The 27,807-nt window shown below is 45.6% G+C and overlaps 2 protein-coding genes across 4 annotated transcripts; both read right to left on the bottom strand.

Moving 5' to 3' along the window:
• Positions 1 to 23: 23 nt before the first annotated feature.
• KHK (ketohexokinase) lies at positions 24 to 8,342 on the bottom strand. Of its 3 annotated transcripts, none has more exons than XM_074300157.1 (8): positions 7,919 to 8,334; positions 7,165 to 7,281; positions 4,601 to 4,735; positions 3,035 to 3,107; positions 2,262 to 2,408; positions 779 to 867; positions 428 to 585; positions 24 to 316 (listed from the first exon to the last, which is right to left on the bottom strand). In XM_074300157.1, exons 1-8 carry the CDS (start codon positions 8,008 to 8,010, stop codon positions 231 to 233), a joined length of 897 nt encoding a protein of 298 aa, XP_074156258.1. In that variant the 5' UTR covers positions 8,011 to 8,334; the 3' UTR covers positions 24 to 230. The 3 variants fall into 3 exon arrangements, with proteins under 3 accessions (XP_074156258.1, XP_074156257.1, XP_074156259.1); XM_074300156.1 differs by lacking the exon at positions 4,601 to 4,735 and adding an exon at positions 4,288 to 4,422; XM_074300158.1 differs by lacking the exon at positions 4,601 to 4,735 and having other exon boundaries at positions 7,919 to 8,342.
• Positions 8,343 to 8,635: 293 nt separating this feature from the next.
• Positions 8,636 to 18,945, bottom strand: EMILIN1 (elastin microfibril interfacer 1). The gene is made up of 8 exons (XM_074300151.1): positions 18,645 to 18,945; positions 17,153 to 17,278; positions 16,404 to 16,618; positions 13,532 to 15,445; positions 11,353 to 11,469; positions 9,805 to 9,822; positions 9,479 to 9,616; positions 8,636 to 9,262 (listed from the first exon to the last, which is right to left on the bottom strand). Exons 1-8 carry the CDS (start codon positions 18,809 to 18,811, stop codon positions 8,925 to 8,927), a joined length of 3,033 nt encoding a protein of 1,010 aa, XP_074156252.1. The 5' UTR covers positions 18,812 to 18,945; the 3' UTR covers positions 8,636 to 8,924.
• Between the last annotated feature and the right edge of the window lie 8,862 nt (positions 18,946 to 27,807).

Genomic DNA, 27,807 nt, shown 5'->3' with positions numbered 1-27,807 from the left:
TAATTTCTGCAGTACACTGAAAGTAAGATACTAGCTTGATAGAATATTTATTTGGTTTAAAGAGGGAGACAGCTGAGAACCGAGATGTGGTGGGACTAAAGAGCTCCAGCCTTGCCTGTATCTGCTCTGTTATATGGATGGCTGTGACACCAGAGCAAGCAGAAACACCCAGCAAAGCTCTGGCTCCCTTAGTCCCTTAGAGCCAGCTGAGGCCTTCTGATGTGATGCCTTCAGACGATTCCATCGTAGCCTTGTATCCCACACTTCTTGCCTGCTATTTGGCAACCAAAAGTCAATGCTTCCTGCATACTTTTCCCTGGAGGAAGGACAAGCAGCTCAGTGTCTCTGTGAGCATCCACCAGAAAAATCCTTGGCTTTACCAGTATAGCCCTTCCATCCACCCTCCTAAGTCCCTGCCAGCACTCACCCTGGGAAAGGCTGAAGATGACAGAGGCATTGAAGGTGTCTCCGGCCCCCAGGGTGTCCACCACTCGGGGTGGTGGGAAGGCATCAGAGTGCAGGAGCCGTCCATCAGGGCCCAAAGCATCTGCTCCCTCCTCTGCCCACGCACACACTAGCACAGCCCTGTAGAATACTCCATTCAGCACAGGAGAAACCCAAGAGAACTCAAATACAGAAAGCCCCAAGGTACAGACAAGGTAGGTATTTTCAAGCACAACCTCCCCCCTCCCCAACCCTCCCTGTGCCTCATGACCCTGGATTATTCCAAAGGAATCACCAAGGAGGCCCACCCTGCTCCAGGCTGTTCCCAGCTCACCCTTTCCCCACACGGCTGTACAATCCCTTTAGGGTTTCAGCAGCTGACCGAAACCCCATGTGCTTGGCCACGTCCTTGCTGACAAAAACCTAATAAAAGAGGAGACAAAGAAGAACTGATTAACCCAACACCAACCACTAACCCTGTCCCTGTCTATTCAACTATAGCACTTCTGGACTGTCCCCAGCTCACCCTTTGCCCACGTGTGTACAATCTTATACAATCCTGTGTAATGGGAGGTTAACAGGTTAAAATAGAAAGGTCATTGGACTGGGAATCAAAAGTTCTGGGCTCAAATTCTAACTCTGAAACTTCTTTAAACCTCAGTTTTCTTATCTGTAAAATGGAGATAGCAATGCTATTTTCATAGGGTTGTGGTGACTATCAGATGATACACTTAAAAAAGCAATCCTGAACCATGAAAAGCATTTTGCAACCATTAAGTCTTATTATTAGGTGGACTTCTTGACCTACCCAGTCATGGGCAGTAGCCAAAGGACACTGCAAGATATATGCCTCAGAATAATTTAATTCAATACATATTTACTCAGTTTACTAAGTGCCAAGCATTGGAGATACAAAGATTAAAAAAGTGAAATGATTCCTGCTTTTTAAGAAAAGCTTCTATTTTACTGGCAAATGGAAGTAGCAACTGACAGTAGTACGCAGGCTGATTCCTAGTCAAATTTGGTCCTAGGACTTCAGGAGAGGGATTCTGAGACATTCTGGGGGGAGCATTAGAGGAGAAAGAGATGAATTCAGTTCATTTTAGATCTGTTAGGATGTTTGCAGAACAGATTAGAGCTCCCAGATTAATTGACAATTTAAACAGCCCCTGGATCTGGGACAGAAATTGATGGCTAGAAATTGTTCCCAATACTACCAATCTGGCCTGTGATGCTAGCTGCCATTTCTTTCTCCACCCTACCCTCCAATTCTGCAAGCCGCACTGACCTCCAGGGAACAATGTCACCAAAATTGGAACTTTGGAACATGGGAATCCTGGTTTGCACTCAGTGGGCAGAGATACTGGATACTCCCCAGGGGCAGTCATATATGCAGCATGATATGCTAACATGAAGTTTTTAACAAAAGGTCAACTTTGGTTCCAGGTCTGGGATTTATTTGATACTAGCAGTTCTGCTCTTCCTCCTTTAATCCTCCCTTTCCCACACATTGAAGGATTATAGCTTGAGAGTACAGAGCCTTAGAGGCTCTCTTGTCCAGTCTTCTTCTGTAGATGAGGAATTGAGGCTTGAGGATTTAAGTGATTTGCTCCGGGTCACTTACCCAGCTTACAGGGTGGAATCTAAGCAATCCAGGTCTTTCTGTCTCCAAATCAGCACCCTGTCCATTATTTCTAGCTCTCAGGGCCTGTCTATAGGGCCCAGGTCACGGGTGGAATTTGGCAGCCAGCAACAGGGGTTGGTGTTCTCCCAGGCCACGGTAGAGACTAGTGCTTGTGGGCTCCTAAAGCACTTACCACATCCCCATAGGCAAAGAGTTGATATAACTCTTCTCTGGGTTTCTCCACCTCCACAGATGTCCTGATCTGCTGCTCTCGGGGAAGCCTCTTGTTGTGCTGCTCTATCCGCTGCAGCATTTTGACTTGCTCAGATGCATTCCTGCCCTGGGCAGGGGTAAGAAGGAAGGGGGGATCAGTCTACCCTCTGTGGAGATCAAGGGAACATAGCTTGTGGCTCCAACTTCAGCTCTCAGGGGCACCAACCACTAGCTTGTCTCAACCCAGTGACATGGGAGTCCTTGAGAGGAGGAGGGGGAGAGATAAAGGTAGGAGCACTGGGTAACAGGCCTAGAACTTCAATCTGGTCAAAAGATGACTGTTACCAGTTCTCAAAAGGCTGCCAAGTAAGTCAGGAGGAGATCCAAAAGGCCTCAACCTAGGAAGTTAGGCTTCATGGGCATCAATTAAGACCAGCTCTGAGCTTTCTACTTCTACCAACATAAAATATAGGTTCTAGTCTAGAACCAAAAGTCTTCCCCTGGCAAATCTTATCTGACTGTCCAAATTCAAGTTTCACTAATTTGAGATTCAACACATGACATTTTTAGGGGTCTATTTCCTAGTAAATTCATTCTTGGTTTGAGGGGCTCCAACCTTCAAGACTATTTAGCCCTCACCACTGGCAATGACAGACAATTAATGGCTACAGTCCCTGGATCTGTGTTCTTGGAAAAGAATGGAAAAAAGGAAAATGTTAGCCTAAGTCCCTAGAGACTTGAAGTAGGGCTTACCTCAATGTGGATCCACTTGTACCGGTTTAAGTCGACTTTTTCAAAGTCCTTGGCTGACACATCTGGCAAGTTTCTGAACAGCAAGTGAGGAATGGAGGGAAGAGAGAGATGAGATGTGGAATAATTAGAGAAAACTAGGAAGTTTGAGCTTACTACCCTAATTCTTAGCCATAGTGCTAGCAGCATGGCAAAAAAAAAAAAAAAAAAAAAGTAAAACAGCAGCACATTGCTGAAAGATCAGATTATTGAGAATGAGGTATTGGAAACAATCTGCTATTTTGAACCTTCTTGCCAAGATGGGGTAATCCTTACATATGTTCTGACATTTACCCTAATAAGGCATTAAATTCAGAATACAGTGTTCAATTATAAAGAAGGCATTTTAGGCAGTCCCCACAAATGTCTAGTTCTCTGAGAGAGGACCTGCTAGGAACTGAAGAATCCCTGAAATGGATAGCCATTTGTTTATGGGTTACCTAGGCAGCAGTTAAAGAGATTTAAGTTTATTTTCAGGTTGGGGAGTGAAGTGAGAATAGCTGGAGGATCTTGGGCTCTAGACATTAGCTACTAATAAAATTCCACCTATAATCAATCCACTCTCCTAGAAGATGGAGTTTGGGAGAAAAGAGACTTTACTGGTAAGGCAGCTATTGTCCACTCTATGGCACAGCTCTCATTCTCTAATCCTGGGCATCTTGAGGCAATTACTGGAAGCCAGTACTAGGCCCTAAGAAGTAAGGATGCCTCTCTGCCTGGGAACCGTTTGTTCCAAGTACAATGACAGAGCATAGTCTCTTTTAAGAGAGCTCTCTGTGGATAGCCCAATCTCAGCTGGGTATCAGGATGCAGGTAACATAGTTTTGAGACTGTACCCTGGCTACTAAGAATGAGGGAAATGGGCTGATCTCCCCAAAGTGGATGGGTACTGTTCTCCATTATATAACACCTGCTCTCCCCAAACCCCAAATCTTTAGATAATCTTTTTTTACCCAAATGCAGGAGCCGATTAGCTAATTATGAAGGAATCAGAATACAAATTAAGTGCCCACCCATCCATGGTACTAAGAAAAATGGAAACCATCAGGTTTACCAACATCCCCCTCAGCTCCCCTCCAATCCCCCCAACTTCGCCCTAATTAGAAATGATTCAAAATCACTTTCTGGCAATTTTAAGCGAGGAGAAAGCCAAGAAGGACAGTATAGATGTCCACGTTGGCCTGTGATTGGTGGGTTGTGCCAAGGACTAGCCTTACGTGTCATAGAGGACAATGGTACGGGAACCATTGGAGTTGTTGACGATGCAGCAGGAGCAAGGTGTTTCGCCCTTGTTCTGCCATACCACTTGCGACACGTCCACGCCCCGATACTTAAAGTCAGTCACCAGGAAGCTTGGGGTGGAGCATAAGGTCATGGGATGCAGGGGGAGACACAGGTTAGAGCCTATGAATGGCATGGGCCTTCCTTGGGGATTGGAAGCATGTCCTGGAATACCTGGGACACTATCTGGCTAAAGAGTCCTATCCTGACCCTAGGCATATCTTTGTTGATGGGAACAGATGTACACACCTGTTAGCGTGCAGGATGGTACGGCTGCCAGTGGCTGCACTGATGATGACAGTGGAGATGGGAACGGAGCCCACACGCTGGGGGACTGTGTAGCGCAGATCCACAGAATATCGGCGAAGGTCATCCAAGACAAAGCTGCCAGGTGTGGGGGGGAGTACCACACTGGAAAGCTGTTTGACAAGGGGCCTGGGGCAGGAGGGGAGCTGACAGGAACACCTGGGGCCCTGGAGAGGTGGATAGGAGAGCAAGCAGAGCAGGCAAAGGCATGGGGAAGGAAACCTAACCCCTCACCCGGAATCACCCAGGTCACCTAAGAGGCAGGAAAGAGCCAATTTAGAAGCAGCAAAATATATGAAGAGGGAAGGTGGGCAGAGCATGGGGAGGGTAGTTAGGATAGCATTCTTTAGATCACACTTAGATAAAACAAAATCTTAACTCTTCCTTTAGTTCCTATGGTCTAGAGAATTCCAAGGCCAAAGAAAACTAGAGCCGAAAGGGAGATTATCTCATCCAAACTTCATCTTACAAAAGAAAAAACCAAGACCAAGAGAGATTTAAAAATAATAGGTAACATTCACATAGCACTGGGCTAAGCACTTTATAAATATTATATTTGATCCTCATAATCTGACAGTTAAATGCTATGTTTATCTTCATTTTACAGAAGAGGAACTTGAGGCAAATAGAAGGTAAGTGGTTTGCACAGAATCATCCAGCTAGTGGATGAAGCCACATTTGAACTCAGGTCTTCCTGATTTCAGGCCCAGCCCTCTATCCACTGAGCCACCCAGATGCCTCTCATCCTACTGAGTACAGTCCTGCTCTTTGCCAAAATCTCAACAGAATTAATGATTAATGATCAAAGTGGTACTTTGTTCCCCAGCTTGAATCCACATGAACACCCTGATGATATTCTGGCAGGACATTGCCACTCTATTTTGGGATACACAAGCTCAGCTGGAAGATCTCCCACCCATAGTGGTTGATATTTTTGTGTTACATAATTATTTCTAGGGTCTTGTTCATTCAAAAATCCTGCTTATATCTCTATCCCATAAAGTTCATTTCAAGTCCTGCAATTCTAAAATCCTATTCATTTCCATTTCCTTCCAGGAGGCAAACAGGTTGCTGTTTCTTCCTTCTCCCCTACAGCACGTGGTGATATCTACATACATACTTTAAGCAGGCAGCTATTAGATTAGCTGTATAACTGAAATCAGTATCATCTGCTTCAAAGTGGTCCCAAGAGGTCCAGACCAGGCCTCCTAGTGTGAAGGCCTAAAACAGGGAGAGTTCTAGGCCCTTCTCTACTAGCTCCCAGGGAGCTTTGGATCTTTTCTGTTCATGATTTTTTTAGGATTTCCCGAAGTTCCAACTGAGTATGAGCTTAGCCCCAAATCTAAAGGTTTGGTAAGAAACTAACTTCAGAATATGGCAAGTGGAAATCCGACACCCTGTATTCACTTCTCTATTAGTCACTGATTATTTAAGATTTCTCAGGCCATCTTATTCAAGTTGAATTATATCCAAAGCACAGGGATCCCTCCTGAGATGAACATTTCACTCCCACATGGGGGACAAAGGGCTGGTGCACCACAGCTCAGTAACCTGGCAGACTGCCCACATTGGGCAAAGTTTGGGCCTCACCTTTCTGATAAAGGCTCACCAAATGTTCCGAGCCTCAGATCAAAGGGCTCTTGGGTACTTGTAATGCCTGACAAAGGGACAGTACAGACCACATGCTACAATAATGGTCAACTGATAGTGGGGAGATGGAGAAGTTACAGCTTTACTATGTACTTTGTGGATTACCTTGAACAGGTCCCTCCCAATGGTTCAGGATACTTAGCAGCAGGATATTCTAAACATGTTTAGCAAAGAGGAAATGCTCTTGTCTCCCCCTTCAGTCTCGTTACAGATGTTTACACCCAAGGAGCATAAGGAGAGCAAAGGGACAGTGCATTCTAATGCAAGAAGTAACTAATCTAAGGTAACCACATTCGTTCAAGAGCGATACATTCATTCATTGCAACAATAGTATACCAGATGTAGTACTAGGTACTAGTGATACAGAGACAAACATCTAAGTCCTTCCCTTCAGGAAGCTTATGTTCTATTAAAGATATTTTTTTAAATGGTAGAAACCATGAACCATGTTGATTGATCTGAAAAGCAGCAGAGAAACAGAACAGGAGGGAAAAAACCAAAAAACCCAGCAATGGGGAATAATTAAGGGAACAAGCAAGGGCAAAGAGCTACTCTGGAGATAAAGTCTTAATAAGCAGAAGACTCGAATATTCCAGGAACTAAAAACCTTATAAACTGTCTGCAGAGATACCTTTTTCTTCCATCTTTCCACCCCTCTTAAAGCTACAGATGGATCTTAGACATTGTTTAATTCAATTTCATTTAAAGAGACATTTGCCAGAAATGGCACATGAAATCCTTGAGAGAGCAAACTTTAGAGTCAATCCTTGAAGACCATTATTCTCCCTCCTGCATGGAGACCTTCAGTGATCTGTCCCCCTCTCTCACTATTATATGCTAACTTTCTCCATACTCACTCAGCCACATGCCCGGGCGCCAAGGAGCCCATGAAAGCACAGGGAGCTCCTAAAAGGGAGAGGATGGTGCAGGAGTTGGAGGCGTTGCCACCCCGCTGCCATCTTTGGGTCAGGCACCTAAAAGGAAAACCCAGAGCATAAACCCCGAGTCCCATCCTTGCTCCCTGCGGACAGAGTTCCATTTGTCTCCCGCTCCAGGGCTCAGCGTGGCCCGCAACGCAGCAGGCGTTTAATAAATGCATGATGACGGAATGGATGCGTTATTAGACAAAAGGGGGAGCCAACGCCTGCAGAGCGCTCAGGTCTCAGCTCTCTGAGATTCCAGTTAGCTCCAAGACAACAGAGAATGTGCGGCCTCCAACACGCTTCGTGAGGTGCATTTAGAACTGGAGGGCCCTTCCGCGCCACTTAGTCCACAGCGCTCATTTTACAGGTGAGAAAGCCGAGGAGTGTCCTCGAGCTCACGCCCGGTGCAGCCACTCCAGTTCGGGTCACTTTAAATGACCCCTGATGCCCCTCATCCCAAGGAACCGGCCCAAGCCTGAGTGACTGGGAATTTCCCTACGCAACTCCGGGGAAGGAACTATAAAAACTCATAAATTCGGGAAAAACGCCCAGCCTGAGCAAAAAGCTGCCTCGTCCTCGGAACCTCCAGGGCCTCTGGTCGCCCCCAAGATCCCGAGTGTTGCCGCTCGCATTCTCACGCGCATACGGAAGTCTTCCCCCTTGTGGAGAGCCGGGGAGGGGCCCCTACCTGCTGTCCGCATCCTCCTCGGGGTACTTCTCCACGACATTGATAATGTCTAACACCACAAGCCCCACGCACAGGATCTGCTTTTCTTCCATGAGCTCGGCTATGCTCCGGCCCCCAGCAGCACGCGCAGCCTCTTATCCCGGGGTTTTTCCGGCTCCGCCCCCAGGAGCTCCCCCCCCACCCCGCCCCTTTCTTCCCGAGGCACCACCTCCGCCAAGTCTCTCTGGCCTCAGCCCTGCTCCCGGAAGCCCGCGGCTTCGGCCCGGTTCTCTCGCCGGGGGGAGGGGGGGGGAGACAAGCTTGAGGCGAATGCCCTCGGGCCAAGTGCTAAATCTGCAGCCCGCTGCAGAGACAAGTCCCTAGGGCTAAATCCTGACCCGCGCCCTCCCGGCCGCCTCCAATCACAGCAGGACACTGACCCCACGTGAGAAAACAAACACCCGCTTCCGCAACCCACGTGACAGAGAACGGTCCCTTCCCCTAGATCGGGCGCGCCCCCTGGCGGGCATCCCCGACCTCACCGACAGCCCTGGGGAGCTTTTCTCCGGACACCGGACCTCGGCAAGGATCAGGACTCCGGACAGCAAGCGTCCCGGTGGCCTAACCCCGCTGTCCCCGGGGCCCCCTGCATCCCACAGCACGGACAGCGCCCTTCCCCCTGCACCTCCCTCCACTGACCCCGCGCCTCGCCTTGCACGTGAGTCAGGGCTAGACTCATTAAAAAAAAAAACAAAAACACTTTATTCCTGAATAGTTTAGTACTGTGGAGAAGGGATGAGAGAGGGGAGGGGTGCTCGGCCCTGCCTAAGGACAGAGGCCCTGGGTCCTGGAGAGGCGGGGGTATGTCCAAAAGGTCACGGACGCCCGAGGTTGTGCTGGCCAGTCAGTGTGGGAGATGTTCCTGCGGCAGGCGCAGAGGGTGGGGTACCAGGCGGGAGCAGAGCCCCCCGCCCCCTGAGGCAGCCCCCCTGCGGCCGGGCCGCGGTTAAGCCAGCTTGGGGTGTCCTTAGTCAATTTCAGAGTCCTGGTCCTCGTAAAGGAGGGCTCCGCTGAAGAGCGTCAGCGGCTCCTCCGAGTGCGCCAGCTGCCCCCTCACCAGGTCTATGCAGACCGTGTCTCCCGCCTGCAGAGGCAGGATCAGGCTGAAGACCCCCAGGGCGCCGGGGCTGGGCTGACTCTCCACCACGGGCTTATTCTCGAGCCCCTCGGGCTCGTAGCCGCCCGAGTCGATGCGGGCTATGCCCTGGTTGGAGCGGGACAGCACGGCCTCCACCTTCTCGTGACGGTGCCCGGTGAGCACGGCGCTCAGCAGATAGCGACCGGCCTGGGGCGCCGTGAATATGCCTGGTCAGGGGGCAGGGAGAGAAGGGCGCGTCAGCCAAGGGTCACGAATGGGGCACGAAAACAGCGCTGAGGAAGAGATGAGGACTTCGGGGCGAACGCGGGGTCAGCGTTTTGCTCGGGTTCCCGACTGAAATTAACAAACACCTCCTCCCCTTCCCCCCTCCTTCTTCCCTTCCCCCCTCCCCTCCCCCTTCTCTCCTCCCGTCCTCCTTATACCTGTCTCCGGGTCATAGCAGCCTCCGTCGTTGAGTAGGACCTTGTCAAAGGCAACAGTGCCTGGCTCCGTGCGCGGTGAGCTCAGCGCGGCAGAGAAAGATACTCGAGGTGTAGGAACTGCTGCCGCTCCTTCCAAACCTGGGGGGAGGGAAAAGTGGGCATCAGGGCCAAGCTACCGATCTCACACCCAGAAATCAAGTCTCTTCTGCTCCTCCGGTTCAGTTCTTCTCCCTTCTACTCCGTCGGATGCCCATTCTCTTTTAACCCCCCCCCCCACGTGATTTGTTCCCGACCAAGGAGAAGCTGCTTCCCAAAAGCATACATACCCTGTTCGCCCGGGAGGCCTGTAGGAGAGAGAGAGATACCCCGGTTAGGGACAGCACAGTTTAAGTTCATATTCAGGGGAGCAAAACTCCTACTCATGCACAACTCCTAGTCCTCTTTTAACTCTTGAAGTTTCCTCCTGGCTCAGTCACACTTAACATTTCCAAGGGCCTGTGACTTTTCTCAGTGTGGGTGCTCCCTCTCCTCACCCAGGCTGCAACCTGTGACTCATAAATGCCCTCTCCTAGAAGAAAAGGATGCGCTTTTATTTTTGTGTCTGTCTCGTTTTTAACTTAAATGGTTCAAAGTGCTTAATAAATGCCTATGGATTGGATAACATTGTAGATGGTGTTCAAGAGTGTAAGTAATTGACAATTTGCCCAACATAATGAAGAGTCTCTTGGTTGATTCTTGAACCACAAACACAGTTAGTCCTGCACCAAAACAATCAAATTGTCTCAACTTCAGTTGTTTAGCTTTGTTCCTCTGGTAGAGCTTTCAAGAATCCACGGTCCTTGTTTCATATAGTACTATCAGGGAAGTTTTGTATAAAAACAGCACGAATTTACTTGTTATTTAATTGGCTCAAAGAATGTCCAAATTGAAGAGATCACAGATGTACAGCTGGAAGGGACTAAATCTAACTCTGTTGTTTTAGAGGAGGAAAATGGCAGGGATATCAGGTGAAGGAAGAAGGCAAAACTTAGTGGGGGACAAGATAGCTTTCTTCAAGGGTCTGAAGAATTAATATTTGGAGCAGGAATTAAGCTTGTTCTGTTGAAATCCAGAGGGCAAAACCTGAAACAATGGCTTCAAGTAGCAAGAAGGCAAACTTAAGCTGATATCAGGAAAAAACTTTCTAATGATGAGAGACGTTTCCCTTTTCAGCAGAGATCTTCAAGCAGAGATTGGATGACATCTTTTGGGTAAATTATAGTAGTGATTCCTTTTGTGTCTAGGTTGGACTAGATGGCTGCTTCGATCCTTCCCAAAGCTGGTGACTCTGTGAAGCTCAAAGCAATTAAGTGACTTGTTCAGTATCACACAGCTAAGTAGCAGAGAGGAGATATGAACCCCAGTCATAAGTCCCAATGTAGTGGTCTTTCAGTGGCGCTGTGATCTATCTTATGGAATGTTGGGGCACATACATGAAGCTTGAATCCCTTCAACAGGATCCTGACAAATGGAACATTCAACCCATTTTGATGTCCAAAAAACCCTCATCAACAAATCTTTATTAAGCTCACCTGTTAAAATGTGTGTACAAAGGAGGTACCCATGTGATTCATGTAGAATAGAAAGGACCAATATCATTTGAGGCTGCTTATTTCACTTTGGGAAAACTCTAATTAGACATTTTTCCTCTTATTGAGCCCAAATCTACTTCCTGTGATTTCCACCCATTTTTCTTATTTTGTCTTTTGGAGCCAAATGTTTGAATGCACAGAAATTGTCACCGAGTTCTCTTTTCTGTTATATAGCAATAAACTAGAAAAACTTAGCTTGGTGAGTTATCTAGGTCAAATCAGTTTTGAATGAATTTCACACACCTGGTGGTCCGATGGGTCCTTCTTTACCATCTTTGCCAGGTGGTCCGGGAGGTCCCACAGGACCTGGAGGGCCCTGCCTTCCAGCAGGGCCTGGTGGCCCAATCTCCCCTGCTGGCCCTGTAAGAATGAAGCTAGTGTGAAGTGCAGCAGTGGGAGGAGTTGCAAAAGGCAGTGAGAGCTAGAGAGACAAGAGCTGAGAAGTGACAGCCAAGGGGGAAGACCAAACAGGCATAGCCTACGCAGATTGAGGAATTTTTTAGGAAATGGGTGAGAAGTGTGTGATGGGGATCTCTACCTGAGTTAACCTACATATCAATTTAGTCCACAGACCAAAGATGCCATGAGCCAGTTTTCACTGGCATGTGGACTGGCTGTTTGACGGCTTATCTTTACAACTATTATTCTCCTTTTATCACTAGATCAGATACAAGTCATGGTTTGAGGTTATTAACTTCTCCTCCAAACCCCATTCCCCAACTCCCTGCTTGTATCCTTGATTCCATTCCATCTAGTCACTTCTTAGTCCATTTTATTATCCTTATTGTTATAATCTTCAATTTTGGTTTATCAGCTCAATTGCTGACCACACACATGTCCAGATTTCCTTCATGTTTAAAAAAAACTTTGCCATACTTTTGTGGTATTCTCCTCTATCTTGTCTCCCTTTTATGGCTAAATTCCTAAAGAAAATAATCTTAATCCCATTACTTTCTCTTTCACTCTTCAATATCCCTGATTTTGGTTATCTTCCCTGTCCCTCCATCTGTACTTGTATGAAAGTGCTCCAAGATTGCCATTGATTTCTGAATTGCTAACCCTGGTAGGCTCTACTCAGTTGTCATCTATCTCCATTTCTCTATAGTATTTTACTCTGAACATCTTTTTTTTCTTGGATCCTCTCTCCCGAGTTTTTATGATGCAATTCTTTCCTAGTTCTCTTGACTGATCACTCCTTTTTTTTTTTTTTTTTTTAATCTTCTTTGCTGGAGCTTAATTTATATCCCTTTTCTTTTGCATGGGGTATAGATACCAGAAGATTCAGTGCTAGATCCCTTTTTCTTCTGTCTCTGCTCTCTTGGTGATTGCACCAGGTCCCCTGGATTCAATGATCTTTTCTGTGTTGATGACTTAGAAATTTAAGTATCTGGCCTTCAACCTCTTTCCTGAACGCCAATGCCAAATCAACTTCTTGCTGAACACATTCAACTACATGTCCTGTAGATGTCTCAAACTCAACATGTCCAAAGTGAAACTCTTATTTCCTCATGAGTTCATTACTTTTCCAAAAATCTGTGTTTCTATGGAAGGTACCATCATCCTTCCAGATACCCAGCTTTTCAGCCTCAAGACCATGCTTGTCTCTACTTTCTTTTATCTGCCATGTTTAATCACTTGCCAAATTTTATCAATTCTACCACCACAATCTCATATCTGCCCCCTTTTCTCATCTTCACACAGCCACATTGTTCCAATCTACCACCTCTCTCTCAATAGCAACCTGATAAATCTCCAAAATTGGTTTCTTCAATTGTCTCCAGATGTCTCTAGGACAGTTCTTATCTCTAGAACAAGATACATATTCCTCTGTTTGGCATTCAAAACCTGACAATCCACTCCTTATCTCTTTGGCTGCTTTCACCTTGCTGTTGCTGTTCTTCCCACTTTAAGATCCAGCTAAATTGAACTCCTTGCTGTTTATTATAAATGGTGTTTTCTCTCTTGCCTGCAAAAGCACAAGCTGTCCACATACTTCTTTGGAATGTAGCTTCCCCTCAACTCCACCTCTTAGAAACCTTTCCTTCAAGTCTGTTCAGGTGCCACTTCCTTTCTACCTTTCTTGATCCCCTGAGAATTACTTTTTTTTTTTTTTTTTTTTGTATTTGCTTATTTGTGTACAGGTCATTTTTTTTCTCTCACTAGAAGGTAAATGCCTTGGGGAAAGGGAATTTTTTGTTAAGGTGGAACAATAAATATTGGTCAGACCAAATTGAATGACCAAAGAACAAAGAATAGAGGCTGACACCCTGGCACAGTGCTTTTGAAAGGTGGCAACCAGATCTAGAAGTGTTGGCAAGATAGGAGAGGTGAGATAGATACCAGGAACCTCAGGAAAATGAGACCTCCCAAACAGTCACATCCTCTCCCCCTCCACCCCTTCCCTCTCCCAAAGGGTTCTTACCAGAGAGGTCATTTTGGCTGAGCTGTTGCAGCTGTTCTTCCAGGAGAAGCAGAGAGCTGTTGAGGGCTCCTAGCCTTCGGCCCAGGCCAGCTTGACCACCCAGCAGTTTCTCCAGCAGGGCAGCTTGGTTTTGGCTAGTGCTGTTGGTTTCTCGTAAGCCAGCCCAGAGTCCAGCCACATGATTTGAAAGCCCCTCTCGAAGCCCTCGAAGTCCTCCTGCCACTGTGTCTAGTCGCTCACATATGCCTTCAATCCGAGTCAGGCGTCCCTCAAGGTTTGGGCATTGTCCCACTTGGGTTTGCCCTTCTTCTAGAATGCGCAGCCGTTCTTCACTCTCTGTGGCATGCTCCGTGGCCTCCTGTTGCAGTCGATTGATCTCAGAGATGATTCTATCCTTGGTGACTCCCAAGTCAGCCAGGTCTGCCCCCTGGCCCTCCACTGCTGTCTGTAACTCCCTCACTGAGTCATTGAGGGAACTGAAGGTGAGGATAACCTCTGAGAGTTCTCCTTGCATTGCCCGAAGGGCTGCACCAGAACTGCCCCCAAAAACACTAAACCCATCCAGTGGTCCCCGCCCAGGCCCCCCCACTCCTGCACTGCTCCCAGGATCTCCTGGGGGCAATAAAGGGCAGGAACAGTGCTCTACTCCTTCTCTTAACCGGTTTAACTCTTCCTGGAGTTCATTGCAACCCAGGCAATTCCCTCCCCTAGCCTGCTGCATCCTCTCCTCCAACTGGGTCACTCTCCCACTTGTTTGGTTCAACTGAAGTAGAAAGTCCCCAGGCCCTTCACCTTGCATACCCAGGTGATCTTTCATCCTCCCCAGTTCCCCTTCCAGTCCATCTAGGGCTGCCTGTAAAGCCTCTCCAGCCACTCCCATCTTGTGTAAACTGGAACCTACCAGCCTCAGTTGACCCTCATTGTCCAAGATCCTCCGCTCCAAGTCACTGAGGATGGCACTGATTTGTGAATCTTGGGTCCCTGGGTAAACTGTGCAGAGCTGCCCACAGGCCTGCACTGCCCCTTCTACCCGCTCCTCTAGTACATGGAGCCGAGAGTCTAGTTCCTGGCTCAAATTGGTCAGTCTTTGTTCTAGCCTAGTGAGCTGTCCCTTGGCTCCCTGAAGCCAGTGACCCACACCTCCTAGGACAGTGTGGCCACCTTCCATCCTCTCAGTTGGGCCCAAGGTAGAATTGAACTGATTTTCCAGCCATGAGAGACGAGTGGCCAGACTGGTATAGCCAGGGGGGTGGCCTCCCTGCCCAGCTGCACCCTCGAGCTCTCCCCCTCTCCGACCACTCAGCACATGCACAGAGCCGGCCACCACATCCAGCTGACGCTCCACATCCCCCAGCCTCTGGCCAAGCTCAGGAGCACAGCAGCCGGGAGGAAGCTCCCAACCCCCTGCCAGCCGCTGGTGCAGCTCCTCCCTAGCTTCCCTTTGTTGTTGTTCTACGGAACTAAGGAGTTTCTCCAACTCATGGAGGCGTTCCTGGTCCTCCTGGTATTGCCGGCGGAAGTCATCCAGTCCATCCATGCAACTGGAGCAGGATTCCTGCAGCCTCTGTTCCATCTCCTGAAAAAGCTTCTCTGCTGGCGATGGGTTGACCAGGTCAGGGCCCAGAGCACCACCTCTGTTGTGGGATAAACCCAATTCCCTATCATGGGTGGAGATGCGATTATCTAAAAGCTGCAGCCTGTGCTGAATCTCATTGAGGGTCTCTTGCACCCCGGGTTGGGCAGCCGCATCAGCAGGTGGGTGTCTTCCATTAAATGCCTTCTCTACAGCCTTTTGGATATCCTCAGTCAGGCGTCCACTCAGGCCCTGCAGGGTGCTTTGGAGCCCTTGCAGCTCCTTTGACATGCTTTGTACTTTCTCCTCCAGTTGCTTTAATTTCTCAGAGTCCCCAGGACCTAGGAAAGAGTAAAGCAGCATTTGTAACTAAACCATCTGGAAAATGAAAATCAATGATTGTTTTAGGTTCTGCTTTTGTCCACATGAATATAGATAACTCATCAAAGCATTAGGTGCCTTAGTGAATAGAGCCTTGGGCTTAAGAAGTCAGCAAGACCGGAGTTCAAATCCAGTCTCAAGACACTACCTGTGTGATCCTGGCCTAATCCATCAGAGAAGGAGATAAGAAACCATTCCAATATCTTTACCAAGAAAACCCCATATAGGGTAATGAAAAGTTGGGCATGACTGAACATCTTTTTCTCCCCATCTTCCAGAAATAGAAAAACAAAGGCAAGCATTTCATGGAAAGTTTAGTAATTTGTGTTCATTAGATAGGATGTACATCAGAAAGTTGGTACTCAATCGTAAGTATTAAGAAAAAAGGAAATAAAGCTGAGAGGACCATCATGCATATGGAGATATTCAAAATGTAGACATGTTATTTCATGGGACCTAAGTTCTGTAAAGACTACATTGTACCTTGTAGTCTGTCAGATGCGTAAAAGGACTTAAGAATTTCCAGCTCACTAAAGTTAGGAAGTTATCATATCTTTCCATGGACTCTCTGTAGGAGAGCCATTCTCATTTTAAGGGTTAGTTATGTCAGGGCCCTGGTTAAGTGCTTATTCCTTAGCAAGAGGCCAATGAGAACATTCATCTGCTGGATTGCCTCCTAAAGGGCATTCTCTTTCCCTCCCTAACTAGCATACATAGTGCACACAAAGGCATATAGCTGTTTGCTTTGGGGATTGGAGGGTGGGATACACAGTTTTTTGGGAAGCTCATTGACCATCAGGCTTATTTTACTCTTTTTTTTTTTTCAGGAGTCATGACCCTGCCTCAAGTAACCTGGCCCCCCACATTATCCAGACAGAGTTTCTCCATCTCTTTTCTCTATTTATTCCTGGTACCCACCTTCTCCTCCAAGCCCACTCAGGTAACTGCCAGCACTGGACCCCGAGAGATTGGGACGGGCTAGATGAGGCCGAGGATGGGGAGTCGTGGTGCCCAGGGCTGGGGTTGGCCCCTCACTACAGTCCTCGCCCCCAAAACCCTGACAGCAGCGCCATTCCATGTCCGTTACTGTTTTATAGGCTACTCTGTATCGAGGGCGGAGGAAGCTGCGGTACCTAAGGGAGAGAGAAATTGGGACAGATGGAAACACCGTCTGGGACAGTTAGTCATCTGTGCATGTGAGTGCCTGCTTTTCTGATTCAGCTTTATACATCTTCTGTATAGAGGAGTACCCGGCACAGAATTTGGCTCAGTGACATTTGCTGTTGATTGCTTCTTATTTTCTTAAAAATCACCAGGCTGTGGGGAGGTTTGGCATAGACTCCAGCTAGTTCCAGGCTACCAGCGAGAGGGGAGCCTGGGAGCCTTACTCGCCCTCCCTGAGTTTTCCCCATGCCCTAGTTTGGGCCCAGATCTGGTCTCACAAAACAGAAAGCAGCACAAGGGGGCAGCAAGATGTCCCTGAGTGGTTCTCTGCTCTGTCTCTCCAGCCTCTATTTCCAGCTCACCATGGACTCTCAATGGCTCTGACCTCCACCTCTAGGCTCCGTCCCTTATCACTTCTTTGGCCTTGAGTCCAGTCTCCTGGTTTCGCCATCTTGGTCTGGATTTCCTCCCTCCCCCCCATTTTCCTGGCCCAGACAACTCACGTGATAGTTCGGGGACACTGGGGCTGGCCCCAACCACAGGCTTGGTAGTCGGGTTTGACAAAGGTCTCCACCCCGTCTTCCAGCACGCAGCTCACTGTCCGAGTGACCACGTAGGCACACCAGTTCCTGTAAGCATAAACATCAGGGCCTGAGCACGAGGACGAGGACCCCAGGAGAAAGGCAGAGGCAGGGCTTCATCCACAGGCCTCTTTCCCTCTGCCTCCTAGAGCAAGAATGAGGAAGGCCCAAGGAGGAAAAGTCAGTGACTCTGGATGACCACAACATAGGAGCACAGAGAGGGCTGGGGGTGCATTCATTTGCTTGTGTATATCCATAGGTGTTGCCATGTGTGTTTGCGTATAAATGGAACTAATTTTGAATGTTTAAATCACCTCATAAGAACTATTAGTGCTGGAGTATATATATATTTTCTATGCTTCTCTATATGAGTTTGTTTACATGTGTGATTCTCTCCTACCGGATGTTGCCTTAGGACCTTCTGGGAAAAGGATAAGGCTTTTCCCTTTTTTCTGCTAGTCACAGCTCAGGACTGATAAGGATAATGGGTGCATTCACTAGTACTTACTCACCACTCCCTTCCCACTCCCTGGCCCCTCCTGCCCCCTCCCCCAGACACACACACACACACACACACACACACACACACACACACACACACACTTTCCAGCTTTCAGTAGTCCCACATTCCTGACCCCCATCCATATAGGGCCTCTGATCTGTGAAGGATGGAGTCAGGGTCAGGAGGAGAGCAAAGGGTAGCAAGGAGAGTGGGGTCAGTAACAGATTAAGAGTTGGGGGTAATTGAGTCACTGAAAAAGAACAAAAGAGTAGAAAGGAATTCAGGGGCTATCCTGGCCTCCTGTCCTACTTCATGCCCTGAGTAGTCTTTTCAGAGTATATATACCCCCTGTTGCCCAGAGCCTGTGGGTGGGCTGGGGGAACCAGAGACTAGCAAGTGAGAATAATGCCCCAGCAGAATAGGCCCCTGGAAACAGCCAAGCCTGATATGGTCCCAGAGTAGAAACCCTTAGTATAGTATTGGGGAACATCCCTTTTGGATTGGCTTTAACCAATTTAGTCAGGTTTATTTCTAATGTGAACCTTTTTTAAAAATATTTTTTTCCAATTACATGTAAAAACAGTTTAAAACTTTTGATTTTTTAGTTCCAGATTCCCTTCCTCCCTCCCCTCCCCACTTTTTGAGAAGGAAGTAATTTGATAGAGACATTTGCAGTCATGAAAAACATCAGGTTTCTTTCTAAACCCAAAACTTTATAGGCAAGGCAGGCAAGACTGGGTGAAGGTCAATGAATGCATGGGGTGGTCTGGATATCTAGTATTTGACCCACCCCTCACCCCGCTCAAGTCTCAGTTTCTTTCCTCTGGGGAAAAGGTGGTAGAGGTGGTAGGAAAGTTGGGGGGAAAAGTACTTGCGGAGTGGTTCCATCTGGGGGTCAATGGAGCCTCTTACCTGTGGCGACTAGCTGGGCGGTGGGCACTTTGAGCCTGTGGCCCCCCAGGACTGAGGGAACGGGCCCCAGTGTAGAGACTGTAGCCCCGGGATGGGTAGCTGGCAGCCCAGGCTGCCCCAGCCAGCAGACAGCAGAGGCAACAGCTCCAGAGTGATGTGGGGGCCATGCTGGGGAGGCTCCACTCGGTGCCCGGCCTCAGCTGCACATCCCAGCCCAGCAGGCTGCTTCTGCCTCAGTCCCAGGGGGATCCTGACGCTCCTCAGGAAAGAGCTACCTCCACCCAGAAGGATAGAGAACCCCTGTCCCCCTTCCCCACCCCAGCTTCCTGCCTGCCAGAAGCGTTGTTCAGAGCCTCACGCCCCCTCCTGATCCTTCCCCCACTCCTCTCTCTCTTCCTCCCTCTCTCCTTTCCGCTCTCCTCTCTTTAGGAGTCTTTTCTTTTTGCACCTAGTCCCCCAGTCCTCCTTTACCTATGTGGGTCTATCTCCTCAAGCCTCTCTCCCTGGCCCCCTCACAGCCCTCTCCTGGCTCCCCACTCTTCAGGATTTTCTTGCCACCTTCCTTGCCCCATTACTTGCCCAGTGACTCTTCTGGGATGATGAGGCTGTGCCCCTGTGGCGGCTCTGAGTGAGGGTGGCTGTGTGGGGCGGGCCCTGGCCGCCTGCCTCTCTCTCTCCCCTCCCCCCAGTGTCTGGCTGGAGGTCCAGCCTACCACCCCCCCTCCCCTTCCAGCAGCTCCACATCTGCTTCTTGTTAACGCCGGGAAGGAGAAAAAAAAGGGGGGGGAAACAGAGAAATGTGGAGTTGCCGCCGGGCAGGGGGCCAGCCTCTCAGACAGGGCCATATGGAGCCAGGGCCAGAGCTGGGGCGGGAGAAACCTGGGGCTAGCCACTCAGATGGGGAGTCCGAGCCACAGTGGCAGGAGCAAGAGCTATTCTGGGGATTGACTGTGGGACTAGGGGTGATTGGGGGTTGGGGACAGGATACCTGTAAGAGGTGGGAAAAGGATTCCCAACAACTTATGTCTTGGCTAAGACATGGCTAAGAAAAAGAGGGAATCCGGAAAGAAGGAAGAAGCTATCCTTACAGAGTTTGTGTTTTCATTTTGAAAACAAACATACATATTTTATGTATATTTGTGTGTATATATGTATACACATGAGACATGCACAGATATGTACATAAGCTTATGTAGATATATATGCTCACATGTGTATAGATATGACTAGGTAAACATATGTGTGTACATATATACATATAAATAAAATTTCAGGAAGAGGGGAAAAGAACTAAAATTAAGGGCATCAGGAAAGATTTCTTAAAAGAGGTGCCATATGAGCTAAGTTTTGAAGGAAACTAAAGATTCTTAAAGAGGAGGCAAGGATGTGCCTTTAAGTATTTAATCACCAGCTCTCAAAAAATTTGCCATATATTTTTATGTTTAATCTTCATCATTCACATTTCCTCGAATCAGTTTCTCATGTCTAAATTATCAACAAAAAATAAATCAAGCCTTGATTTGTAACAGTTTCTTAAGTATAAATGCTCCCACTGAAAATTTAACAGTCAGCTCTCAAAGCCAGTTTCTAGCTTATTTCTTCAAAGTAAGGAAGATGCACATTTAGGATCAAGGATGGTTGGAAGTTTCCCCAAGGGAAGGAGAGATTGAACCAAATAAATGATTTCCAAGGTCCCTTTCAGTTTTTAAGATTCTGTGTTTCTAGGCGAGAAGTGTAGTCCAGAGAAGGTGGTTTGGAATGGCAAGATGATTTGAGTTTGGATCAAGTTTGAGATGATGGCCAGTGTCTGCATAAAATTGTCCAATAGGAAGTTGGAAGTATAGAAATGAATCTTGAGAGACAAGCTGGGTAAAGTGAGAGATAATGGGTTAGAAGTAGGTGATACCAAATATCTCTAAATCTTCATAGTAGGTTGTGGAACACTCTCATAGTAGGATTTTGAATATCCTCACTGTAGGTAATGGGATACCCTATAGATTAGATTGTGGGATATTACCAGCATGGGTTTGTTGGAGAAGCTCACTGAAGGTGGAAGAGATCCTTAAAGTAAGATAAGAGACACTCTCCTAAGAGGCAGAGAGTAATGAATTTCAAGTAGTGGGGCATTGGGTGGTTGACAAGATCACTGATGGCAATAATATGCAAATCAGATGGATGGGATTAATGGGGCTAGGAGTTTGAAAGAAGGATCTAGTAGCCTTACCTGAAATTCTTTTGAGAGTCAAGAAGGGAGGAAGACAGAAGGTAGCATTGAAAGGTCCTTCGTAATGGCAGTTGGTCAGTTGGGGGAAGGGAAAAGAGAGTGCTGAGATTCCACTGGCAGTTGGCTCAGGAGGGGTCCCTAAACTATATGAAAAAGGGAGAGATTGTGGATAGAATAGTAGTAGTACCTTGTTATTTTCCTTTTGTATAAACTCCTTGGAGTCTGCAACAGTGAAGGGCCCACAGAGTGCAGAGAGCTACTAGAGCATGCAATTGTTACAGATTCCCAGTGAAAGAATGAAATTTTCCAAGTAAATGAAATAAACTTGGTGTTACTAAAATTGTTTTTCTTTCATATTTTCTTATTCAAAAGCAAAATTATTTTTTTTCTTAAATATCAATATAAATGCAACATTTACACAAAAAATCATCAAGAAGCTTACAAATTGATCATAAAATAAGCAAACTATCAGCCAAATTTACTATATCTTGATCAAATAGAAAACCAACTCAAATGAAATTATACAATTTAACAAGAAACTCTTAACCAAAATGTATTAGCTAAAATTATTCTCCTGATTTTGTGTATGTGCTTCCTTTAGTTTTGTTGATATATACACATATATAAAAGTGGAAATGAGGGAACTAGGTGACAGAGTGAGTAAAGTTTAAGGCCTAGAGTCAGGAAGACTCACCTTTCTGAGGTTATGTCTGGTCATAGTCCCTAGCCTTGTGATCCTGAGCAAGTCATTTAATCCTTTTTGCCTCAGTTTCCTCATCTGTAAAAATGAGCTGGAGAAGGAATAGGCAACCTACTCAAATATTTTTGTCAAAACTCCAAATGAGGTCACACAGAGTTGACATAGCTGAACAAAAGCAGAAAAGGGTGTTTTGGGAACTAGAGGATTCTCTCTTGTTGGAGGTTTGCAAGCAGAGGATGGATCTGTTATGGTGGTGATTCCTTTTTGAGTACAGATTAGTTTTAATGACTGCTGAGGTCCCAGCTATAAAATTCTGAGATATAGCAAAGTGTCACATAAGTCTTAGTGCAGTTTTAAGCTTTAATAACTTTAGAAGTATAAATGCTTTTAAAAACTTAGCAAAAAACCTGTCTTTGAAAAGCTGATCACATACATTTTCAAAATATTGATGTTTCTTATTAAAATTCACCATTTTTTGCTACATTTTTCTCTGGATGATTTCTAAACTTTTTAAAATTTTCATCAGCAGTTGCTCAGTGCCTGAAAGGATTCTTAAGTTTAAGATCATCTATACCTGAGATAACAGTTTTGATAAGACCTCCTAAGAAAAATTCTGTTGGAGCTGATGGATCAGGTAACTGAGATAATAACCTTAAACCAAATCCACTGGTCTGAGAAAGTATCATCTGGAAACTGTTGCACCTACTGCATAATAATCAGGTGCCCATTTTATTAAATTAAAATTGTATTATTTAAAATGTACAAAACTAAGTAACTTCAAAGAATATTTAAACACTTAAACTTTTGAATGATTTTGTTTAAAAGTTTATTTGTGAAGTTTTTAAAGCTTAAAACTACACTAAGACTTTTTAGAACATCAGACATGGAGATGGGAGTTACCATACATGCTATGGGATAATCAGGCCTTACTAATTGATACTTACAGATTTCTCAGGACCAGGGCAGTTAGTAGAAAATAGAGAGAATTTCATGGTGACCTTTTTTCAGATGTTTATGGTAAGGGGAAAAAAGATATACAGTTTGAATGAGACTTACTGGGACCATGTGAGCCTAGGTAACAATCCGGCTTGGGTGGGATTTCATAGCAAGAGTCTTTGTGCAGTGCTGATCATATTCTTCCTTCCCATTCTTCCTAACTCTCTCCTTTCCTCATGTGCAACTTGTAGTACAAGTGTCAGGGTAAATAATAATAATCATAACAATGACATAATAAGTATATCCTCCACTGAAGTAGTACCTTAGTAATGCTTATTTGTGATCATATGTCCTCCAATGTGATCTCATTGACTTGGCTCTTTAACAATCTAGGTCACCCCCAACTTTCCCCCATACCAAACTCCTCTGACATGACTCTTATTCATATCTCCCCATAATTCATCAGAGTATCTACCTAATATGCTTTCTCTTGACATCTTGAGGAAACAAGGGAGAACATCACTTTCCCTCTCTCTTACCATATTACCAGCCTATCTTTTTTGTTCACATTTTTTCTTGATAACATCTATTGTGCTACTTTGGGGGATTCTTTGTAAAATGTCAAAGCCTACTTGCACCCATCATACACCTCTATTGCTTTTTAGATAATCCTTAACTTTAATTCTTTTTTTTTTTCTTAGATGTACTTTTTAAAATAGCTTTTTATTTTTCTAAATACATGAAAAGATAGTTTTCAACATTCACCTCTGTAAAACTTTGTGTTCCAAATTTTTCTCCCTCCCTTCCTCCTCCTCCCCTCCCTTAGACATCAAGCAATTTAATATAGGTTAAAACTTCAATTCTGTGGTATCCTCACAGTGTTTCAACAATCGAAGGATACCATTGTTTGTAAAAGATGACCCTTTATTTCAGGAAGAAGCTTCTAACCTTTGATTCTAACTTTAGGATTTTTTCCTTTATAATCTATTGTCTCTTAACTATGATGTATTCATTATTATAATTTGCCTTCCTTCTCCTTCCTCTATTTCTCCCCACAAAAACAAAACAAAACAAAACAAAAAATAAATGCCACATCAAATAGGAATCTCTCTTATTTAAATGGTATGTCCCTCCTCAGGCCAGTCCCTGAAAGATTTTAGGAACATAGTTAAGCCTTCTGCTAGGTGACATCTAGCTGCCCTCTAGTTCCTTTAACATTTTTTTAAATTAAAATTTATTCCTTTAATTAGCAGATATCTGTTTCTCCTAGCATCCATTCCCCTCCCCCTAATTTGAGGAAAAAGAAAAACTGATTTCTCATAACAGCTATGTATGATCAAGCAAAACAAATTCCCTCAATGGTCATATGATATATGTATATTATGTGTCACACACATATATGTGTATATAGGTATAGATGTGTTTACATGCACACATATGTATATGTTTTGTTCTAGACCCCAAAGCCATCAAGTCTTTGTGAAGCATGCTTCATCACTGGATTTCTGCAATCATAGATAATCATTTGTTGATCAGAGTTCTAAACTTTCAGAGTTGTTTATTTGTACAGTATTGTTATTGTAGAAATTATACTGGTTCTGCTAGTGTTTTTTCATCAGTCTAAGTCTTAATAATTGTTCATTTTTATATTGATGTTATACTATAAATTTTTCTGGTTCTACTCAATGTTCTGCAACAGTTCATGTAAAATTTTCGATATTGCTTTGAAATAATCTTGTCCTTTATTTCTTACAGCATAACAGGATTCTATTATATTTATAAATCATAATTTGTTCAGTTATTACCCCTTAGTTTCCAGTTTTTTGCTACTACAAAAAGAATTTCTATAAATATTTTTGTACATATACAACTTTTTCCTCTTTATTTCATATCTTTGACCTTAGATCTAGCAGCATTTATATAGCTGGATCAAAGGGTATACAGTATTTAATAACCTTTTGGGTATAATTCCAAATTGTTTTCTAGAATTGTCATACTTCTCCACAGACCCACCAATAGTGCATTAATGTGCCTATTTTCCCACAATCTTTCTAGCATGTCACTTTTTTCTTTGTTTTTTTTTTTTTTTTAAATAATCTTTGCTATTCTTATGGCTGCTTTCTAATTCCATAAAGTTTGATGAATGAAAAGGATAACAAGCTAAATATTTCTTTATATTTCATTTAAGACCATAACATCTTGTTGTATGTTTTGTGTGGTGTAGTGGCAAAGGGACAGGCATACAATAAGGAAGATATGAATTCAAATGTGGCTTCAGACTCTTTCTAGCTGAGTGACTCTTGCAAATCTCTTGCAATCTTCAGATTATCTCAGCTTCCAGGATTATTGTCAGGATCAAATTAGACCATGATTATGAAGTGCTTAGCATTGTGCCACAAGTATAGTAAGCACTATGTAAATGTTAGCTATTATTCCATCAACTAGCCTGTTAGGATTACAAGGTGAGAACTCAGGTGAAAACGTGAGTTCTCACCTTGTAATCCTAACATTAGTTTATAAGAAAGTCAGTTGATCAAGAGTTTCCAGATCAATCCCTTTTTATAATACTTATTAAATAAGTATTTTATCTGTTATTACTGATGAGGAAGCTAAGGCCCACCAAAGTGAAGCAAACAACTTATTCAAAGTTCCACAGTTAGGTAAGTGGCAATATGGGCATTCAAGTGGAAAAAAATGCTCAGTCCACAGTCAGAAGACTCAAACCTGATCCTAACTTTGTTACTTATTACCTGTGTGACCTTGAATAAGGAACTATTGAACCAAAGGTACTTGGCTCCTTTCAAATCTGAGGATGAGGGCCATGTCTCTTCCCCTGATATGTCCCAACATACTAAACTGGGGGAAGATGGGAGTTAGAATTCTGGCTTCATCACTTATTAGCCTTATGACCTTGGGCAAATTTCTGCCTTTCTTTGTTCCTCTGTCCCCACCTTGTTCCCTCCCCCTGTAAAATGAGAAGGCAAAACTAGGTAATTTTGAGTCGGGTGCTCTTTCCTTGTCATACTACTGCTTCGCCAGAGCTGAGGACCAAGATTCTTCTTTTTGCCAAATTGTGGAGTTTCTGTTCGCACCATCCCTAGATGAGTCCTTAATCCTTGGTAATCAGGTTTTTTTTTTTTGGGGGGGGGGGAAGGGGGGAGGTATTTTCATTGGAAACTTTCCTATATCCTATTTCCTGTAACATTTGCCCTTTACTGGGGCTTGTGGCTCTATCTCTCCTAGGTGTTATGCTGAGCCATATACCTTCTTTAGTCACAGGTTTCTGGGAAATATCATACCAGCATACAGTGGCTCATAACCATAGGCTCCTCCAGGATACAAATTTCCAGCTCCATTCACTCTCTCTCACTCTAGCTTTTCTAGCTCTCAACTGTGTACCTTTCTGCCTTGATTGCTATATCTGATTTCAGTTTACCTAAAGACTAGGTCAAAACAATGCAGACAAATCCTATATAGAGGCCCATTTTCCATTTGGTTATTTGCAGGGCATAGAAAGCCCTAAAGGGTGAAGGGGTAGCAAACAATTCATCGATTGTAGGATTCTTCTCTTCTCCCGTTTTTTTCAGATCCTTGTGGGGAGGAGAGGAGATTATTGTCTTCAATTATTGTCATGGGAAAGAAGTATCAGATTTACTTTGTTTAGCCCTAGAGAGCACCTAGACTGGGATGAAAGTTGCAAAGAAAAGATTTTAAGCACATTCTTTAAGAGCTGTCCAAAACTGATAGAGTTGGGGGAACCCCTATCATTGGAGATGTTCAGGTGAAGTTTGGGTAACAACTTGTAGGGTGTATTGTAGAGGGAATTCTTCTGAAGTTGAACTTGATTGCTGCTGGGGTCCCTCTTCAAGGCAGGAAATTCTGTGATTCTATGGAACCACTTTCCACATAGAAAGATACACTGAAATGGAAGAGAATGTACCTGGGAAAATGCTCCCACAAGCCTGGAAGTCAGTGTGTTCTGCTTTAACCCTGGGAATCTGAAGCAATTCCAAGAAGTTTGGTTTTGGCTTAATTCTCTATATTTGGAAAGTCTCGGCTTCCATCCAGGATTGGCCAGGGGGTTTGAGTCCACAAAGTGGGTATATAAAGGGAATCAGCTTGCTGGGAAATGGATCCCAACTCTCTCTCTGGGCCCTCAAATTGCTCCAGAGGATCTTAACTAGGAATGACAACTCATTTGAAGGCTCCTAAGGGTGAACTCTCCAAGGAAAATTTATCTGCAATCTTTTTTTTTTTTTTCCTTCTCCTGAACTCAAGATGGTAGATGCCTAAGACACTCAGTGCGGGGCTTATGAAAGTGGGGTGGATGGGGGAGAGGAAAAGAGAAGAGATTCTAAATACTGAACCGTGTGGAAGGAATTGGGAGGGAATCCAAGGTTTAGAAAGCGAAGGTACCACTGTTACTGAAGAAGGAAAGGTTGGTGCCTGCCTCCGAGCAGTTTGGGGCTGTTGGAGATCGAGGTCTTGTGGGGAGAGGAGAGCAGCATCTTTATCTGGAGAGAACAGCCAGGTGTGCGGGTGCAGCGAGGTACAGAAGCCGCCGGGGCGTCGCGGCCCACGCCGCCCCACCCCAGTTGTTCCAACCTCAGGGCAGCTCCTGTAGTTGTCTTTGGCTCCCCCGAGCCCTGCTCCTCCCCCCCCTTCCCTCTCCCCCGCTCCCCACCACAAAGCAACTGGCTTCCATTACCCCTGACAGCTCCAGAGCGGCCGCCCAGCCCACCCCCACCCTTCCCTTCCCCTGCCTGACTCCCTGCCGTTCCCTTTTATGGATAGAAAGAGAGAAGAGGGGAGGGGGAGGGGCTGGGGGAGAGGGAGCTGAGTGGTCAGCAAAAGAGTAAGTGTTTGAAGAAGCCCCTTCCCTCTCTTATGACCCCTCTAGCGTCCGAACACTGGGAACAGTGTTCATTTCCTCTAGGTCCAGGTCTCATCCTCTCCCCAGCCCCTCTTCCTACCGGGAAACCGAGATCTTCTTTCGAGGCTCACCTCCCCGCCACATCCGGGGGGTGATTTCCCACTTGACCAAAGCGCCAAGATTTGAGGTTTGGATTCCGGGAGGCTGGCCCCTTCGCTCCTAATCCCTCTCTCGCGGGGAGAGGAAAGATGGGGGTGGGAAGATTTCCTGACCCCCTACCCTTGAACCCCTTCCCCAGCCCGGCCACGCAGTGAGCACATCTTAGACACTCTCCCACTCCCTTATGGAGCAGAGGACAGAAGAGTCTCTGGGCTGGCGGGAGGGGAAGAAAACCTTTTTTTATCCCATTAAAATGTCAGCCTCACTCCCA

The sequence above is a fragment of the Sminthopsis crassicaudata genome, chromosome 3, assembly GCF_048593235.1.
Source record: "Sminthopsis crassicaudata isolate SCR6 chromosome 3, ASM4859323v1, whole genome shotgun sequence".
In the NCBI taxonomy this organism is placed as follows: domain Eukaryota; kingdom Metazoa; phylum Chordata; class Mammalia; order Dasyuromorphia; family Dasyuridae; genus Sminthopsis; species Sminthopsis crassicaudata.
The sequence above is the reverse complement of the archived record's forward strand: the minus strand, read 5'-3'. Positions and strand labels throughout refer to the sequence as shown.

Coding starts and splice junctions, on each gene's coding strand:
- KHK (XM_074300157.1), bottom strand. CDS start 8,010: ATGGAAGAAAAGCAGATCCTGTGCGTGGGGCTTGTGGTGTTAGACATT. Junction 2,409..3,034: donor ACAAGTGGATCCACATTGAG/GTAAGCCCTACT, acceptor ACCCCTGCCCAG/GGCAGGAATGCATCTGAGCA. Junction 317..427: donor CATCTTCAGCCTTTCCCAGG/GTGAGTGCTGGC, acceptor TCCTTCCTCCAG/GGAAAAGTATGCAGGAAGCA.
- EMILIN1 (XM_074300151.1), bottom strand. CDS start 18,811: ATGGCCCCCACATCACTCTGGAGCTGTTGCCTCTGCTGTCTGCTGGCT. Junction 16,619..17,152: donor CAGTGTCCCCGAACTATCAC/GTGAGTTGTCTG, acceptor TCTCTCCCTTAG/GTACCGCAGCTTCCTCCGCC. Junction 11,470..13,531: donor CAGCCAAAATGACCTCTCTG/GTAAGAACCCTT, acceptor TCATTCTTACAG/GGCCAGCAGGGGAGATTGGG.